Here is a 20946-nt window from a genome sequence, read left to right as displayed (position 1 = left end):
CCCCCCACCCCCTCCCTTTCCCCATCCACTAATACCTCCCCTGTGTTCCCCTGCCACAATGCATACACAGGCTTATTTACCTTCTCTAGAATATAACTAATATAAAAAGCCTAAAATAGTCCACAGTGCCCAGTGGTGTGATGTCAAATAAGAACAGTCTTACTAGAGTTCACATCAATTCAAAAGTGTAAGGAAGTGTATAAGGATGTAATGTGGTTCCATAGAGACGGGACCCAGAAGTAGAAAGCATCCTCCTACCTGAGGAGCTTCTGATCTATGTAGGACACTGTTCATTTACATGAGTGCATGGGTGCCTTCATTGCTGCCAAGGTTTACAGACAGCTGGAAGATCAGATTCCCCGCGTGCCATTGGCCACAGTCAATGGGTTAATGTTGCTAGACCTGGAGGCTAATCTTAAAGTGTAACTTCCTGTCAATATTCTGAGTGCAATATTGGCTTTATAATAATAAATGCATCTTTTAAGATACACAAGGTCTGTGAGTCCTCCATCTCTTTTTTGGTTTTATTTAATAATCTTCTCCATTACACAATTTGTTAGTGTTTAGGCCTGACCATTGGCCAGTAAAGCCCAAGCACCAAATCCTGGGAAGAAACTTACATGCTCTCAATACTTGCAAGTAATTCCATGGGCTTCAGCATGCTTAAAGGAGAACTATGGGGTTCTCCTTTAAGCAGTTAATGGTAATAATATTTAACCAGTTGAAGAATCACAGTGTACACAGAATCACAGTGTACAGCATATGCTCTAAAATCCATTAACAAAGTCCCTTTGGCATATGCCGTAGACTTGGCTTCTCTTCCCTTTTCACTGCTCCTAGGCTGCTATTGCTGGCAAATCCCAGCTGTCAAAATGACAACGAGGACATACTTTGCTGTTTTGAACAGCCACTACTGTGAAGCGGTGTCCAGAAGATTATTTGAGGAACATAACATTATTTTTACATTGTATTTACTCTGGTTCATTTATGTGCAAATCAAAAAAAAAAAAAAAGGCTGATCTTTGATCTCTATATGATGTCAGTTAACGCAACCTTACCAAACGACATACATTGTTAATAAAATTTGCTCTGGTTCATAAGGAACATACAGGTGTTAGAGCTGATCTGGTTAATAAAGGATTAAATGGTGGTCTGGGGAATGATTATGGTTTGGGGTGTATGTACAACATAAGCATGATTGGTGTTTCTCCAGATTGTTATCCTGTACATGTTTTTGATAGCTTCTTTGTCTTCAGAATCCTGGTGTATTTATTCTTAAAGGAGGTGAATCCTCACTCAAGCTGCTTTTATTTTAACTAAATTGCATATTATTTTGTTCCACCTCAACATCATGGACTTTTCATTGATATAAAACCTCAACTCCAAGCTTTTTAATTTCAGATGGGAACACTGTAAAAAGTCCAAGGGGGGAATACTTATGTTCACTGTCACTCAATGATTCCAAAAGCTACATTGAAATGACAAACATAAAAGGCTTAGTTAAATCCAATGCTATAATTATATCTCTCTTGTTATTTCTAGAATCAATGCCAGTACAGGAAACAAGTCCACACATACAGGTATCATATACTGGCTACTAATTTTCATGTCATTTTTTAATGATCTTATATTTACTAAGTGATACCCTAAGTCAATGGTGTTCCACAGGTGTTCAAATTTTACACAAGCTTTTTATTATGCTCTTAGCAATTCAAAGTGACACGCAGGAGTTAAATCTTAAAAATGCATTCAATTCCTCTGCATCTTCTAAATGCAGCCATGTGTTGTGTCACTGAGCTGTGGAGGACGGACAGGGCCCCAACGGTGTCCATGTGACTCCATGGAGTTGGAGAGGTGGAGCGAATGGAGGGCCTGGTCTTGTCTAGTAGGGGTTTACGTGACAAGCACTGCAGGATATGGTTCTATTGGACGACGTTACCCTCACATCGGAATACTCCTCCTCCCGGGGGGGAATGTTGTTCGTCATTGCTACTTTCTTGGCCCTGTCTTTTCCTTCTCAACTGTGTCTGCTTTTTCTTTCATTTTCCATTTTCTTCTCCCACCAGCTGCTTTCGTAGAAGGTCGTTTGCATTATGTTTATCCCCGGCTGTCTTGGAAGTCCTTTCGTTATGCTCCCCAGGCTATGCTTCCTAGGACCAATTTTTCCGGTTCTACACCTCAAGGTCGGGGAACCAGTCATTTAGGTATCCTTTTGGGAAACTTTGTAGACTGGCCCTAGGTTCCTGAAAGTTTTACAGGATCCCCCTTATGTTTACTATATTTGTATGGTTATTTGGGAGTTTTCTTAAATTGAACTTAGTAGGGGGAGACTTTTGTTTCACTTTTGTGATTCGATGTTACTCTGTATTGGTTACAGATGCTTGTCATATTGGAATAATTCCATATTGTTTTTTAGTGTCTTTTTTTTCTTGTCTGTTTTTCTATTGTATTGAAAAATCTTTAAATAAAGAATATATGTATCTTATTTGTGTATCACTCAGCTGTAGATCCTCAAATCATCTCTGTACATCATGAGTGATGTACAAATAAGATAAATTTTATTAATAGATGGGGTACTTGAATGCATTTTCTAAGATTTAACTCTTGAGTTAAGTATCACTTTAAGAATATTTCTATCGAGGATCTTTATTGCCCTAAATGTATAAACGCTCAAAGCTGCTTCTGGTAATAGTTTTTTTGTGATTTATAGCTCTGATGTGGTTGTGTGAATGTTTTCGGTAATTTTATTATACTCAAAAGGTCAAAGGCCATACATTCATAACTGCTAAGGCTATGACTAAGAGAAGGTGCAACAAATCTCCTTGCTTTTAGCTTGATACTTTTTGTAGCAATTACATTATTGTTACTGTGCACTGATTTATGCAGGGCCCTGCAGTTTGTTGTCTTCTAGATGTTTTTATGGATGATTTTGTTGGTTTTTGATATGTACATTTGTAAATAAATTCCTTTCGTATACCTATAAAACAACTCGGTTCATAAGTGGACAGTATTGAATAGAACATATCTCCCCTCTGGGTTGTGGGAATGATCACTAGTGGGATAACAAGGTTTTATTTTATTATTCTACATTCCACATCCAGAAAGGGGTTAATGTTTGAATATATATATATGAGTATTCACAAATAATTTCATAAAGGTCAGTGTTCTCAACTTATTTGCGCTCTTTTATTCAGTTTAAAAAAAAAAAAAAAATTAATATGTACATTTTTCAGGCCACTTTTGCTTTCATTCTTAATATGTGTGGATGACAAGTAACTTTGAAATGTAAGCTTTACACGAAATGGAAACTCATTTGTTATATGCAGTACCCACAAAGTTTACATGCAGTACCCACCACTGTCTGTATCTTTTTTTCAAACCACTGAACATAAAAAAAGAGAAATATTTTATACCTAGGCTCCTAGGCTTTGGTTATGTGCTTAGCTTTAGATTCTCTTAATTCCAGTCATATGATACTATATCATTCCGGAACTTTATCCTGTTTAGGCTTTACAAATGAGGGACTTTCCCATTCCCTGTTTCATTTCACTCACATGCTCCAAGTTTCATTTCTCATGGCTGACGTAGCACTGAACTGAGTTACAACTGTGCACTGAGTAAACATTCACTTCTAATGCATAGTTTAATTGGTTAGATTTTGGTACATATCACTCTCTTTTAATATGTAATATTTTGTGTTACATATATTGACATTGAATATATTTTAACTGCCTGTTCTGAAATATGTGGTGCTGATAAATATAAAAGTTAAAAATTTATTGTAAAGTTACATGTAATGGTAATAATATTAAACATGTTAAATAAAACCTAGTCGCAGCCTACTAGCTATTACAGTAGACCTCTGGTCAAAACTAACTGACCTGGACATCTAGTTTTTACAATGATGAGAATATTTTATTAATATATTTTTTTATTAACTTAGGAAGGTCTAAAACCTCTGTCGGCCTTTCAATAACTGTGTTCCTCTGTAGGAGATTCACTCCTGCTTCTTGTCTTCCTGGTGTCACTAACTAAGGAAGTAATAGGAACTTTCCCACTTTAACCCCCCAAAAAGGTTTTGCCTGGAATTCCTCTTTGAAAAGCCATCGAAGCTTTGCCGCCAGTTCTTTTCAGTAGATCACTCAAACAAAGCAGGCCCAAACACACATATAACCTCTTTTAGGAAGTGCCAAAAATATGTCTGGTATGGACACCCGTGACAAGTGTATTCACGCCAAGAATTTATGTGAACTAGTTTTTAAGGACTTGTGTAGATGGGATCTGTTTTTCCAGCATTTGAAGAATGATTTAATCACACGTCTGCAGATTTCAGTTTATTTTGTGTACCGTAGATGATCATCTGAGGCTGCATTTGACCAGTTTTTTTTTGCTTCTTTTGATATAGGCAGTCCAGTTGAAATATGTTCCTGCTACTTCAAAGGCTTCTCAATTGCAGGTAAAAGTAGATTAGCTAAAGCATCTGCACTTCCAACTGTAACAGGACTGGTAGATTTAAGAAGATCTAAATTTTAAAATAAATAAATGCAATAAAAAGGTCTACATTAATTTGCATACTGGATTTGTTTACTGCAACTCCTAAATGTCAGTTTAACAGTTGTATTCATCTGTGACATACTGATATAGATTCTAGTTCTTTGACTTGTGTTTGTCAGTTGAAAAGGCTGCTAAGTAATAATTGAAATTCTATATTAATGTGACCTGAATATTGTTTTCCACAGGTAGAGTCGAGCAATGATAGGTATCCTGTGAGACCTAATTCAATGGGCTACTGCCTGATCATTGACTGTGTCGGAAATGACTCAGGTAATTGATTTGAACTAATAATGTATTGATCTAGTTCTTGTAGGGATGTTTTATTTTAATGTCTTATGGAGTTTACGTTGTAATAAAATTTCATATTTTATAACAGATTCATTCAGTTTTAATTATTGTATTGATTAAAAATGTAATCTCTTTTGTTCATATAAGCAATTTAAATAATGTGGTTTTTGCTAAATCATAAAGCTACAAAAGGAACATTAAGTATGTATGTAGCTGGTGGGCTTTTAACGATCATTCACCACATATATATGTCAGCCAGATCTGCTGTTGTGTGCTGACAATGCACTCACTGGTGCACTCCAAGCACAGCAGCCAAGTTGTCACTGACAGCTCCAGATCACAGTTTACAATCAGCGGCTGGTGGGAGCAGCTCCCGCTTATGACCACTGTGGCACCCAATCACAGTGGAAAGGAAACCTCCATTAAGAACCCCTTAAAGTACTGTCTGGAGCCAGTGGCAAGAGGTTAAGCAGAGTTTTTTTTTTTCACTGAACAGCTCTGGCTACTAAGGTAGTAAACAAAGCTTTTACACTGCGTATTCAGCTTAAAGCCAAACTATAGCAACAGGTGTTTGTACAAGGGTGGGGACCTTCAACGTTATCTGTCTCCAACATACGTCCAGTTGAATGTGACAAACTACTTCTATCTATACCATGACCTATATAAATAAGAACCTTCACAGTCCTTTAGAATGGCTGTGCAAATGACAGTAAACCATAGCAACCAATTATATTTCTATTTAATGTAGTCAATGAAAAGCAATGAGTTGCTATGGGTTACAGCAGTTTGCCTTATTTAAAAAACCCACATGATCTGTTACCCAGAAAAAAAATCCAAAACCATGTATCATTTTACCATTTTTCTCTGCATTTGTTCTTATGTGTGCAATACAAAAATATAAACTTTTTTTTCTTCAAGCTCAACTCAGAGGAATATAAAACTTTATCTTTGCAGTAGGAGTCTTTCCATACTGCAAGGGTTAACTATGTGTTTTGTCCAGGGAATGATGAATAAGGTGATATACTTACCTTATTATTCTGCCCATTGATGTTCGACATCATGGGTGGGCTCTCAGCGTCCTCATGTGCAATGCAGGACTGCTGCTTCTGCATGGTACTGGGTGACTCCAAACAGCTGCAACCGTTCGGGCAGCAAAGGGTTTGGGGACTAATGATGCACTTTGTCGGAAGCTGTAGGAGCAAGCTATAAGATAAGTATATCACCTTATTCATCACCCCCTAGGCAAACCAAGCAGTTAACCATTGCAGTGTGGAGGGGGGACCCACTGAAAGGGTAAAAACATTTTTTTAATTTCCAGCGTTCAGCTTTAACTGATTTTCCATATAATTGTTAGTATTTGCACTGACTCACTGAAAAATCCTAACAGTACTGCTGCAGGAGAATTTTTATTACTGCAGTTCTGGTCAGAGGTAAAACGTGGTGACAAAGGATAGAGATGGTGATTTATCTTTCTAGTTGTTTTATTAGATGTTAATATTGTTTTTTTCTTTTTCGACAGAAATGCTTAAACATTTATTTCTGGGTCTACGTTTTACCCTGAACATTAAAATGTATAAAAGTGTCCAAGATGCAAAAAACATAATGCAAGACGTTGCTAAGATGGAACAGCTCAAACAGTATGATATTTTCATATGTATTCTAATCAGCCGGGGGAATGCAGACTCACTCTCTTTTATAGATGGATCCTCATATGGTCTCCCTTTGGAAACTGTTAGGAGTTTTTTTACTGGGCAGTCATGTCCAAACCTGGTTGGAAAACCAAAACTCTTCTTTATACAAAACTATATCACTGAGGATTGTGAAGTGCAGCATGATGGAGGCTCTGTGGAGGCGGACGGTCCCAGCTGCAATGGAGCAGGTCAAGAGAGAAGACGAAGCTCTGTAAAAACGCCCAATGAAGCGGACATATTTTGGAGTCATTGTAAAGCATCTGAACGGCAGCTCCAGAGATTATCAGGTGCCCCTTCTTTGTACCTGAAGACACTTAACGACTTATTAAGTAACAAGCAAAAAAGGTAATGCATACCACTGTCGGGCCAAATATGTACTATTCAAAATGTTTGTTAGCAAATGTTTACATAAAACATGTACCTCCTGCTGCTAGTATGACACCATTTTAGGGTCTTTGTTGATAGGCTTGTGTCATGACATCAATTTAGAATGTTTCCGAGATCATTCAGAATTTGTTGACAAGTGCATTGGACCTGCAGTTGATCTCCTTCTGACTTGCATTTGACCTGCTTCAAGCAGGTATTGCTTTCTTATAGACTTGTAAGGGAAAGGGTGAGACAATCCGAATGTTTAACACTTTTGTATAGTGCTGTTCTGTGGTCCAGAAGCAGGCACCTTATGAGAATAATCCTGTCTAGACAGAAATGTCACACTGCCTAGTTTACTAAGGGAGTAAAGCCTGTTTACTTTGCAAATTGCATTTTCACTTTCCTTAGTGAATGTGGTGAAAAGAATACCCAATCGCTTGAAATGACAATTAAATCCAAAGTCTGGGAAAAATGATAATTTACACACCAAACTCGGTGTGCAAGTTATCACTGAAAAGTCAAATGTTAAGGCGCCACTCACACACGAATCGGCCGCCACGTACAGCTCCGTGATGCATGCGGGGCCGTACCAAGCGGCTGCCGGGAAGGACAGGTGCTGCGTGTGATTAGTACGCAGCCCCTGTCCTTCTCTATGGGGCTACGCGGCCATACGCCCCCTATGCTCACCTCAATTGCAGATCCGTAGGGGTGCGGGTGAGCGTATTCATATGCCGCCGAAATGTATCCTGTATGCGTCTTGGCCAGAAAACCTGCACCCCTACGGACCTGCAATTGAGGTGAGCGTAGGGGGGCGTACGGCCGCGTAGCCCCATAGAGAAGCATGGAGGCTGCGTACTAATCACACGTAGCACCTGTCCTTCCCGGCAGCTGCTTGGTACGGCCCCGCACGGAGCTGTACGTGCAGGCCGATTCGTGTGTGAATGGGGCCTAAGTGTGGAGAGCTGCTGCATACAATAAAAATGTTACCTTGCGGCATGCCAGCTCCTAAACATAACGCCTGGCTTCCAGGCACTGTGGGAAGTGAGGGAAGCGACTTGAGCAGTGAAGTGCTCTAGTCGCATCCCCACCCCCTACTCTCCTTCTCCAATCACAGAATGCCTTGTATTCTTTGAAAAAAATGAATTGTGTTACCTCTGCTGCTGGGTACTGTACAAATGCTAGCCTCACTGATAACAGATACTACAGTCACTGTTTTTTTTTTCTCCCACAATGGGACTGATAGTTCTGGCTCTCGTACAGTGCAGGGATTGTGTTTTTCTGAAAACGGAATACAAGGAGTTCTGTGAATGGACAAGGGGAGAGGAGGTGCAGTTAAAGGGCAGAATCTCCCCTGGTCCATTCACAGAACATCTTGTATTTTATGAACAGGAGCATGAAGGGAGAGTAAACTACATAATCCCTTCACTGTACCAGGACTGAAAAGGTGTTTTGTTTTTTTAATTTTTTTTATTGTGCTTAGAAATACAGTTAAATTACACTGCACAGGTAACTGCAGCAGCTACATTTAAAAAAATAAAATCTGTGTTAAAAGTTGCTAATAAAGTTTTTTTTGTTTTGTTTTGAATGCAGGAAAAACCAGGATATTCAAGAGCTTCACACAGAACTTAACAGAATTCTGTACAGCAAGGAAAACGGATGCTCCTTATTGCTCCAACATACTCTCACAAAAAAACTCTTTATGTCTCCAGCCTGAAATTATGAAAATGCTAAACTAAATCCTTTACATCTTCATTGCTTAATAGACCGATTGTAATGTATATTTTAGCTGGATTAGACGATGATAAATGTGTGCAACACAAGCTTGCTTGCGTTTTCCCGGTAGAATGTGATTGGATGGTCCCAGTGGCATATGGCAGAAGTAAAGAGGCACATTTAGTTTAAAAAAATGTTGTCTTTAGCACCACCGTTCTCCTTGCACCCTGTCATTCTCTTGCACCCTGTGAATATAATTTCTCATCGTTCAGTGATTCTTTTTTTTTTCTTGTTTAGTAGTTTTTTTATTGAAAGTAAAGGAGTACAATGGCATGTAAATGCAGTAATTAGTAGCGTTTCCATAGTGCAAGGATAAATAATAATTTACACCAAGTAGAAAGGTTGTAACAGTGAGATGATATAAAAGTGTAGAGGAGTAGTAGTACCTCCATATCTAATAGGAACTAAACTATTGTCATGTTTCTTTCGAAGGAATTATATAAAGTGATATAGTTGTAGGTGTTGAAAGGTTTCCATGGTTGATGTATCATAGAATTCCTGTAAATAATGGAAGGAATCTATACCATTAAAGATAAGAGAATACATCTGTAAAACCCTTTTTGCTTCCACCAAAGGAATCTGTTAAATGAGTGCAAGAGGAAACAGTGGTCATCAGAATATTTTAATCGGTAGAAGATCTGGGGGAGGGGTGCCAGGCCTTCAGAATATATTCCAGAGTCATATACCCTCAGAGAATGTTTTAGCAGTGGGCTAAGATTTGAAGATCTATGGTTTGGTGGTAAAGAGTGCAACAGGGCCACAACCTGCAATATCCATTAGAACACCCAATGGTTTCTATTTGGGTGTGGAACAGAGAAAGAGAAGCTATATGTGCTACTTTGTAGTAGTTAGCTATTAAGGGAATACCTAGTCCTCCCTTCAATTTATGACCGTATAACATAGCTGTATTGTAGGACCCCAAATGAACCACATAACTTTAGTCTGTAATAAACTAAAAATAAATGTGGGAACCATAACTGGTATAACTCTAAAATAATAAAGGGGTTTAGGAAGGAATACTTTCGTTATCTGATTTCTGTCCTTTATTTGTGTGGATGTTTAGAGGTATGGCTACAAAGTTACCAATACATGTATTTATGTACAAAAACGGATAGCTATACAAGTAACCATGACTACATTTTCTATTTCAGAACAGTCACAGGATATTAGAAAGTTTTACCAACAGAATTTACAATTGATATTGAAAAAATAACTGTAAAAGTGATGTTGATGTTGACATGTAAAACCCAGACGAAGCCTCATACCACTTATTGTAATCATAGGTCTAGTCTGCCATAGATCATTTTCTCTCTTAGTGGATTTGTGCTTTCTGGTCTCCTTCTCCAGTGTTGTAAGCTGGCATGGATGAGTAACAGCTGCACCCCTCATACCGAGAGTCCCCACACAGACTTGTATTGCGGGGGTAGATATTCTGACCAGGTCTTCTAGATTATATAGTGCAATGGGCATTGGTCTTTTTTTAGCCACTGTTTGTGTGTATGTGTTTATATGTAATTATATATATCTAGATATATTAGAATTCTTTTATTTATTTTCATTATTTATAATAAAATAACATACAATAAAAGCATTAAAACAGCACATAACTGTATTACATTTCTGTACAGAAGTTGAAGGAGCATAGGGGGTTAAATACTTTCACCATCAGGGTTGTATTTGACATAAGATTCTCTGCAGTGCCATACCATATAATCTTTTGAGCAGTGCCTAGTGCGGCACGGTAAAGAGGTGGCAGCACACAAATCCTGGGAGGAGGAGGAAACCTGGCACATGACTTTGGCAGGTCATGTGACCGGGCTCTCCTCCTATCTTGGAGTGTTCTCTGCAGCATTATGGAGATCAGTCTGTAGGACACCACAGACACCACACTGCTGGCTGCATTTGATGAATTCATCATACAACGTAGACAGTGTGGAGGAATCATTGTGATGTCCTGAAAAGAGTGCTATCCTCCGCTCTCTGCTATAAATAAGGCCCAAAGTCTAAAACACTATTTCACCGTATTAAAAAGCGAAATAAATATGTCAGCGCTAATATGCTCTAACATCATTTAAGACTATCCAGTTTTTAAATGCACGTACATTAAAATGTAAATAATAATAATAACGCTGTTATCCTAAAAGGTTTTTTCGGCAGCAATATTTTTTACTGTAGAGAAATCTGAATTGTATATACATTTTATACTCTATGTAAGAAAGTCTTTAGCTTTGTGTAATGACAGCGCTAGTGCAATAATGTAAACATCACTGGGAGAATTTGGAGAGTCCATTTTTCTTAAAATCAGATTTGTTATGGTGAGTCAAGCTTTATGAATGAATGAAATGATCTGTACTGTCATATTTTTTAGGCAGTGCGTTATCTTCATTATAAATCATACTGTTGATTCCAGGTGGATTAAAAAATCTATCTTTTTGTACATTTTCTGACATAGCCTGACATTTTAATGCAGATGTTTAAACTAAATGTATAATAGGGGAAATTCATAAAAACAGGAGTAGACAGAATCTGGAGCAGTTGTCCATAGTAACCAATCAGCTTCTGCCTTCAGTTTTTCAGTTTAGCTTTGAAAATGAAAAATGATGGAAATTAAAGCAACTGATGTAATTGGTTGACATAGGCAGCTGCTCCAGATTTAGTCTGCTCCAATTTTGGTGAGCACATATTTTTAGGGTTTGCGTGTGTGATAGTGTTTGTTTTTTTTATACATTCAGATTCTTATGGTTATTTTTTTACTATTTGGCTCTGTGGTCTACAGAACACCTTCCCCTATATCATGAATATAGGGAGAGGTGATGGCGTTATATAGTCTAAACATGCATCATGTCCTAGGAACAGTGCTGCATAGATACAGTACAGTGAGAGAGTGTTGTCAACCTAGGACAGGAAGTGATAAATCTACTGCTGTGTCCTTTCTATTCTGATAGCGGCAGACATGCCTCTGTCAGAATACTACAACAGTGACAGCAGTTGATTGACTGTTCACCTAAAACTTTTCCATCCAGTTCCTTCAATTTTCTGATCAAAGGATGCCGAATGGACGAATGGAAGGGTGCCAAAAGGGCACCTGCTGCTTCAATTTTGGATGGTTCATCAAGAACCAGCTGAAGTTAGCACAGTGTATGGCCAGCTTTACTGACAATCATACAGTGAAATAAAGGAAAAAAAGCCTGAAAATACAAACTATTTTAGCCACCTCCTCTATGGAGTGGTAAGCTGCAATATATGTTACATTATTTTTCTTGGGTTTAGGTACGCTTTAAAAATGCTAATAACAAAATGACAACCTAGTCATGTATGTGTGATCCTTTATCACCCCATCAGAATGAATGGCACAGCATCACACCAAGGCGTGTATTGTGCGGTGCTGCGTGTTACTGCAGTGTGACTGGGCTCTTAATGTTGTTCTGAGATCTCATATTGACAATTTGGATATAAGTTGTTAAATAGTATAGATGCAGTATAGATTTAGAAAGGATTAGTGGCTTTACCAATACATAGACATGTAAGTTTCGTTTCGATGCAAATTTAAATTCGGACAAACTTCTTTAAATCCGGACATTCAGATGTATCTGAATTTGAATTTGTCTGAATTTTGGAAGCATTCAAACATCCGAATTTTAAACGTATCCGAAATTTCAGATGCATCTGAATTTCCCAGTTCGAATGCATCCGAATGCCAACAAATCCACATTTTTTTCCGAATTTCGTCTGAATGTAGTTAAAAACGCAAAAAATTAAAACAAAAAAAAAAGGTTTTGGGAGCAATGAAGTGTTTCCAAGCTACCCAGAAATCCTGCCATACTTCCCTCCCTCCTTGGGCAAATTGTAAAATATATACAAAACTCCCAAAAAAATTTAAACCATAAAAAAAACAAGAAAAACAAGTTGTAGTGTGTGTATTTTTGGGTTAATTGAAGCTTTTCCAAGCTGCCAGGAACTCCAAAAAAATTTAAACAAGAAAAAAAAAGTGTTTGTTGTTGTTTGTATATTTTAGCGTTCATTGAAGCTTTTCCAAGCTGCTGAGAAATCCTGCCCTACCTATCTACCTCCCTGGGCAACTCTCCCACCACCCTCCCTGGATGTCACAGTTGCCTGTGCATTAACCCAGCGATGGGTTTTGCCCACTGTCTGAGATGCTTGACTTATGTCATGTTATTTTAGGTTATGTTATGTTGATCTCCAATGGTTCTGAACCGAAAACGTTTAACACCCCACAAAATGAATAAGGGAAAAACCAAATCAAAAGAAAACCTTTTTTTTTTTGGCTGGTTACATGTAAAATGACCAGTATGGACTAAAATGACCAGTACGAACTAAGAGGACTATTACAGAACTCAAATTACCTCCCCCCCCCCCAAAAAAAAATATTTTTAAATAAAAGAACATCATCCGAATTGATCCAAATGAAAAATTTGAATCGATCTGAAACTAAACAAATGTTTTGAACCTTTACATGTCTACTAATGCACAGAATTGGTAATTAATGCATTTCCTTGTGAGTTTTTATTACATGTGGACTTTAGTGAACTTATTTTCAGTATCTTACATTGTCCAGCTTGAAGCCAGGGCGTATTTACACATCATTTAAGATATGCATATAAAGATTTCCTAAGTATCCTGTGTACCTTACACAAGTGATGCTGTGTAAAATATCCGACCACCCTTTACAGACTCAACAATTTATTAATACAATATATATATATAAGATGTCAAAAAAGCCAAAAATGCAGTATTGCATTGTGCAATGATACCTTTCTTATTGGACTAACAAAATATATAAAAGACAAGCTTTCGAGAGTGAACCTGTCTTCTTCTGAAGAAGAGAGGTTCACTCTCGAAAGCTTGTCTTTTATATATTTTGTTAGTCCAATAAGAAAGGTATCAAGCTAATTGCAAGTAAAATAGTAATATGTACACTATATAACATATCAGATCTTTCTTTTCATGTTAAGTGCATGCATGCTATGTAATATGTAAGTGTAACACGTACAGGTATTTAACAGCTGTCACAGAGATGAAAGTACTCCCTGACAATGACTTAATCTGCTTTTCCCTTCAGGGGGACAGCAACATATTTTAGTGACTATTTCCTTGACTGATTAGCTGGCTCAGAGATGACATAATCACATTAATCCAGGTGCCTGCACAGTTCTTGGTTGTATTGACATGTCAGACACAGAACAGTCCCCTCCTGCAACATCTTACTGTGTGACTTGCTATGAAGTTAAAATGTTGCAGCTTGATCATTAGTGGAGAGGAGACTGAGAAAAAGCTTCTTCCTGTCTGAGCAGTTTGATGCTATCATTTCAGCCTAGGCAAAGTCACTTGATTGTAGCTCAAGTATTGCCTTTTTAAATGATAACATATATTACACATATTGTAGATTTTTTTTTTTACAAAAATATACTATTGATGTATATTGTAACATGTCAGGAATTTACTTAAGAGGGAGCGGATTAGTCACTCCGATGATTATTCAGTTGTCTATGTAATTTGAGTTCAGCTATTGAGCTCTGTTACCAGAATTTTTTTTTTTCAGTGAAGCAGCTAAGCATCGCCCAGAAAACGTGGAAAGTAGCAATATCCAATATTTTATATTTACTTCCAGATGCACCACAGCTGCCCTCAGGCATTTATTGTGGATGCCAGGTCCCAAATATGTGTCTTGTTGTGTGAGTCCTGAGTCAATTTCAATCAGCTTTTGGGCTTCTAATACTAAGGGTTCCATAACACAAACCAAACATAAATGTGATTACATGGGCAACCCTGTGAGCTGTGGTAACCATCTTAGAGCTGGGCATGTGTTCATTGTGATCATAATCTTGTGTAAAATAAATAAATAGAAAAGTTCCCCCTGTCCCCATTATCCGCTAGGTCACAACATATATCTTGAGTGCCCTGTGAGTCATTTCACTTATTTTATGAGCATCAAATATTCATGTAAGCATGTGCAACATCATTCAGAATTTTTGAACTTGCACATCTGTAAGTATTGTGATATTGTACTAATCACTCTCCATGCAAAGCTGGGAATTATCCAAATATTACACTAACAAGCAATTTATAACACTATGCAAACAGATTCTTTTTTTCCCTACAAGCACTGTGATATCATGTCCAAGGGGATAAAAAGCGTTCTTGCAATGACAGGTGAACTTGGATCACTTCCATTATGTAACCTAACTTCTGTGGTGTGTACTTTTTATGATTTATAGTAATTCAAATATGCTGTCAAATAAAATATGTATATGTTATGATAGACTTGATATGCAAAAAAAAAAAAGTTAGGCTTTCTTTTAGGCTTAAAATGTAAATTTCATTTGTAATCTCACTTTTTGACTTTTTGTAAATGTATTTGGTTTTTAATGTAAAAAATGCAGTTGATAAATCGCTTTCTGGAACAGACTCTCAAAAATAAAGTAGATCTAAGCCTTAACAACATTTAGTTCCTAAAGCGTGTGTTTACAAGCTTTGCGTCAAAGCAGCGAGTTTAATATGAATGGCCGCACCACAATGGACAGTATGTATGTTGTGATGTGTTGTGCGTTTCCCTCTACTGTACAGCAGATTGGGGTGACACAATGAACGGCACAGCAACGCACCATACATAGAGCAGGTGTGTTGACATGCATAGCAGGAACGTTCCGGAATGCACTTGTTTTACTGCATGTTCCTTCAATTCACAATTCTGAATGAGCCCAGCTCTGATGGCCCATTTGTGCTTATTTCAGTCACTTCCTGCTTATATGCACTTGCTCCAGCATTGGCTTAATTCAGTCACTTCCTGGTTATATACACTTGCTCCAGCATTGGCTTAATTCAGTCACTTCCTGCTTATATGCACTTGCTCCAGCATTGGCCTAATAACCAATGCTCAGAAATGGCATCCTGGCAAAGAAAACAGTGGACCATGCCAATACCATGTATGCTTTCATATATAGTCTCTGCCAGGGACCCATGTAACAGGTTGACAACACAGGGACACAGTTGGGAGACAGTTGTCAACCTATAATAAGAAGTGCCTAAAACAGGAGCATCATAGTAGGATATTCTTTTTAAATGTAAAAAGCTTTTAAACAACTTTTGAGATGACATTATTATGTTAAAGGTTTATATGAGATTGTAGTAAATGCGATTAGATCTACTTTAGGGCATTGCACTTTCATCCATGTTGTTCTTTAATCCAGAGTTCTACCTTGCTACATAAAACAAGATTGACAGAAGCAAACCATTTATTTCAGATATAAATATCTATTCTGCTCAAAGTTATGTTGTCAGTATTATTGTCCATACTTTCTTGTTACTGACAGTAAGTAGTTCCCCATGTGCTGATGCAGATTTATACATTTCCTTCTATTTTAAGTGACATTACTAAGCAGTTTCTATAGTGTTCTGTTGTGTTTATAATCTATAAATTGCTATTAGTATAGATTAAGTATTGTGTTTGTATTTATGCTTTTATATTAATAGCAAGCACCAACTGCCGTCTTCTGATTTTATTAGCTCACCGTTCTCAATTGTAAAAAAAACATAAAGTTTTTCTTTTATATGGGTGAATATATGTGAAAGTAATATGATTTTTATATACTTTTGGTGTTAAAGTGACATTAGAGTCAAATTTTGTTTCCCTCCCCCCAATGTTAATTAAAGCACTTACCTTAAATGATGTCTCTTAATCCGATCTTCTTTCCTGTCGTTTGCAGCCTTCTCTCCAGCGCTGCTGCGGGTCTCCGATCCAGCGCTGACTTCTCTGTCCTTGCTGGCACTTCCTGTGCCACGGTGTCTGCATGCGGGTGCAATCGTCCATAGACTTACCTTGCGTCTCTCCTCGTCTCCCAGCCAAAAATCCGAACTGCTCATGCGCCCGCCCGAGCAGTTTCGGATTTTCGGACGGGAGTGCGCGGTGAAGACAGGGGTAAGTTTAAAACGCTTTTAACGCGGTTTGGTTTAAAAAAAAACAAAAACGTTTTGCATATATCTACCGCTTGCTGGCAGTAGATATAATGCAAAAAAAAAACCGAGGCTTTAGAAACGCTTTAACAATGAATCAGTGCACTAATATTTCAGTTGTAGCTGGATTATGTTAGACTGAATTATCAGCTCACTTTTTGTATCTCAAGGACATTAAAAGACATCAGCTTTAAGCTGATGTCCCCGCCCCCCCCAAAAAATGTACAAAAAGGTGCTAAAAATGAGGTATTTACAAGAGAGCTAGTAAAACACTAACCCAGATCCTTTGCCCACTTCCTGAGATGTCAGTGTTCTCACCACTTCCTCCCAGTTAAGCTGCTTTGGGCTGTAATTGTGATTTTTTTTTTTCCTGTTCTAGAGTGGAGGAAGCTGATTTCTGACGGAGGTACCCAGTCGGGGTACCAGGCGGTGCGTCCCATATAACATATGGAAAAAAAAATGGTAGTTGCAATTTTTTATGTCACACAAATTTTGATCAAATCCATAATTTTAGAAAAAATACACAAACATTTATTTTAGTGCGCAAAAACACAATACCTTTTTTTTATTTTACAAACAAAGACAACAGCTTAAAAGCCTCTACCGCTCATCAGTTTAGAGTTAATGGTGAGTGGTGGCCTTAGAATTATTGCATGTTTGCATTTGTTTTTGTATTTTTTATGTCACTTTAATATTTTAAACTTTTTTTTTTTACACTTCACTTTATTGCTAACAAGCCCCCTATGTGATGGCACAGGAAGTGACAGGTCCTCTTTATGGAGACATCAGGAGTCTTTTAGAAGATGTAGTTTTCCCCATAGCAGATTGATTGGCTAACTTTTTATATACCCAATTATTTGCAATATTCCTTTGCTGCAGAAGAGTTTCCCTCAGGGACAGCATAATCCTCTTTCTGTGGGCTTTCTCTCTGCCATGTGACCCCAGGCTCGAGACACTATGCAGCAGCTGACAAGAAGCCACGGCCTGTCACTGCTGCAAGCCTCTACTTTCTCCTTCCCTTCCACTTGACTTACCTTTCATTGTGGTGAATTAGGAAGTTGCTGGATGGTCGTCAGCTGTTACCCTGGGACTTGAATCCTGGACCTGTTCCTGGTCTATGTTCCCATTGCTCAGCCTGCCCTTGGTCTCTGCTCTTCCTCTCAATATTGAGCTCAGCTAGTTCCTGACCACGGCTTGTCTAAGCAAGGTCATAGTTGAAAGCTAAACTCTGGGGAAATCTAAACTATAGTTTTGGTGAGGCTCCCCCAAACTGCAAGGGTTAAATGCACCTTTTTGTCTGGAGCACCATTAAAAAGCAGTTTTATTTATCTTACGCTTCGCTCTCTCAGTGCTTTCCTTTTGATGCTCTGGGTTGTGGGTGGGCCCTCAGCATCTTCACTTACAATGGAGGACTACTGGTGCTGCATTGTATGTGATGATGTCAGAGCGTTAACTAATGTAAAGAGCACCAAAAAGGAGTACGTTCGGGGGACTTTTCACATGGAGAGGAGAAGCCTGCGGGAGCGAAGGATAAGGTAATTGAGACCTAGGCAAAAACAAGCATGCAGTCTTGCAGTGCAGGGAAGCCTTAGCTGGATAAATGAACATACATGCTCATTGGCAATTTTGGGGTAACTCTTAAGACACTAAGGCCTTTCATCCATTAAGACTTATTGATTATTTATTGTTAACTGTGTTTTCTGTTGTTACTGAACGGTTGTCCCATCACATAAAGGTTAAGATAAGGCCCTTTAACTCTATGACTAAGCCTTAAGGGTGAAACGCGTTAGGGGTTTTGGTTGTGCTGGGGAGCCGGACTGTGGTGTGTATACACATGTTTGGACTATAATAAAGTTTGGAGATATTTGTCAAGACCTGTGGAGTGTGGCCGTGTATGGATTTAATTGGTCTATGGTGAACACGCACCTTTCAGCCTGCACCTGTGGGATCTATGCAGCATGAACAAAGCTGGAGGATTGGAGTGGTGAGATCTTTAGTGATTTCTATGGGGCCCTTTAATTGTTTGTGTTCTCTTTTAGAAGCTTCCTGAGTATGTATGCCACTCTGAATACTAATGAATGGGAGAGGTGAGAAAGAGCTTCCAAACACAGGCAGACATTTCTACATGTGAAGATGAAGAGGAAAGCTAACAAAAAAGTAAATTTGTGGGTTCATATACAGGGGCTGCTTATGCCTGTTTCATGTACACTTGGAGCACATTGCTGGCATAAGTTTAAAAAAAAATACCTCTGCAAAGGTGGACATGGGCTTTAAGTTGGATTTTGGTGACCTGAGCTGTTTTTAAGAGGAACATCACCTGGTTAGGTGAAAATGAAAAGAAATGCATATACTTACCAGCCCTTGAACTCCAGCTCAGGCAATTCTTCTCAGAGCTTCTTCAGTGCTGCAATCCTGATTTGGGAGTTCATGGTGACTTCCTGATCACTCTGAGCCAGCCCCCTACTGTGCAACTGATCCTGTAGCCCCTTGGCATTATCCCAGGAGGCTGGGGGTTGACCAAGGAGACATTATCCTCACCTAGGTGAGGATTGGGCATGAGTACCACCAAAATAAGGTGCTTGCTCCCACCCACCAGAAAAACAACAACTTTGTAGGAGGCTGGATGGGGGGATGGGTTGGGAGGAGGAGGAGGATAAAGGTGTTTGTAATTTTCAGGTGAAGGTCTGGCTTTGATGGTCAAGTCAAAATATTTATCATTTGTTAATTGTCAATTTTGAGGTTTCCTCTAATAAAGCATCACCGCCTTTCCAGCCATTCAGACTTATTCATTGCATCTGTGTCTTATTTTATTGTTGGGTATGTTATCTGCTGTTACTGTCTAAGCCATGTTATGCTCTCAGTAATATGGCCCCAGTCTTAATGTTGCACGTCTGCTAACATTACGCCTATGGCAATATCGCACCCCTGGTGCTAGAACACCTTTAGTCATTTAGTTCATCAGTTATTGTGGCTCCTATGATAACTTAGTACATATTCTGGTTGCTCAAGACTTGGCAAACACTGATTGGGTTTTTTTTTGTTCAGTCCGCGCTGATGGCGGAATCACCCATTGCCATGCTATATTGTATTCTGACAGCTGTGGCTGTGGATGTGCCACTATCAAAATACCCGAACAGCGACTCAAAAACGTGCAGTCAGAAGCCCGTAGCTCAATCAACTGCATGAGCTTCTTTGTCACATTTATCACAGGTAGGGCAGCCCATCAAAATAAATGATACACGTTTTAATGCACTAGAAATCCGTTCTGTTGATCGAAGAAATTCGTGAGTTAGTATTGCTAATGAACGATTATTCAAATCAACATTGGTCTGTGCTTGATGGGCCATTTGAGCTGGAATCGAAAAAGGGTTCTTTGCAGCAAAATTTCTGATTGAAAATCTATAGGTGTATGGCCAACTTAAGGCATCTTTCACAAGGGCGGTCCGTCAGTTTTTCAGGTGGATCTGATCAGAAGCCCAGGGTGCATCCATTTACATCTGATTACCCCCAGCTCCATCTAGGTCTGGCAAAAAAAAACCCCCAGAACTGATCCCAACAGATCGGAGGTAAACATGATGTAAACGGATACATGTCTGCTTACATCCGATTACCCTCATCAGCACATTGTTGTATCCCTGATTTCTAGTGCATATAGTGACAGATTTATTATCCTAGCTTATGTTTCATACCTATATGCCTTCATACGGCGTATTGTCTCAAAATTGTTGAAAAATTGTCACAGACTTGCGAGGAACCTCCTCCTGGAGTACAGCTCTGTAGATTTGAGGGTATGAATTATCTGTGTGCTACTTTAATAAGTGCTCAGGAGCTCTAGAATGTGCAACAGTCTGAAAGTCTTTGTGTCAGGAATACTGGATGCAATTACTGCACGGTTGCAAAATTATGCAAAATGCCGTAAATGTGCAGTGTGTTGCAACATTGATATGTCACGAGAACACTTCAAAAAGACACATAGCAGAGATCATTTCGTCATTGTGACAAAGATTTTTGTTGCAAAGCCCCAATTCTTGTGCTAACTAAAGAAAAAAGTGAAAGAAAAAAATCAGCAGAGGAGGACCTGATGGAGAACTTTCTCCTTCAGCTCCCTCCTCTGCTGATTGACAGCAGGCAGTGGGTGGGTGCAATAGCCAGTCCTGCTATTGCAATTTGAAATATCCAATAGCAAGCTGACTTTAGCTCCCAGCACTAAAGTAAAAATTAGCTCATCGTAAAAATACAGGCGGACATCCTTCAGGGGGGTTCAACCAAGCGTTTTAACCTTGCATGGTTGAAACCCCCC

General features: G+C 38.7%; 1 protein-coding gene across 1 annotated transcript in view; it reads left to right on the top strand.

Annotated features, from left to right (window-relative positions):
* CFLAR (CASP8 and FADD like apoptosis regulator) overlaps positions 1-8635 on the top strand; it is a 30512-nt gene extending 21877 nt beyond the window's left edge. The window contains exons 6-9 of the mRNA XM_018570148.1: positions 4406-4456; positions 4740-4824; positions 6362-6878; positions 8493-8635. Coding sequence (XP_018425650.1) covers positions 4406-4456; positions 4740-4824; positions 6362-6878; positions 8493-8616 — 777 coding nt within the window. The 3' untranslated portion in view covers positions 8617-8635. The remainder of the gene's footprint in view (positions 1-4405; positions 4457-4739; positions 4825-6361; positions 6879-8492) is intronic.
* The last annotated feature ends 12311 nt before the right edge of the window (positions 8636-20946 follow it).

This window comes from Nanorana parkeri, unplaced genomic scaffold, assembly GCF_000935625.1.
Source record: "Nanorana parkeri isolate BGI_ZX_2015 unplaced genomic scaffold, ASM93562v1 scaffold1465, whole genome shotgun sequence".
Taxonomy (NCBI): Eukaryota; Metazoa; Chordata; class Amphibia; order Anura; family Dicroglossidae; genus Nanorana; species Nanorana parkeri.
Note: the sequence above shows the minus strand (reverse complement) of the source record. Positions and strands in the feature narration are given on the sequence as shown.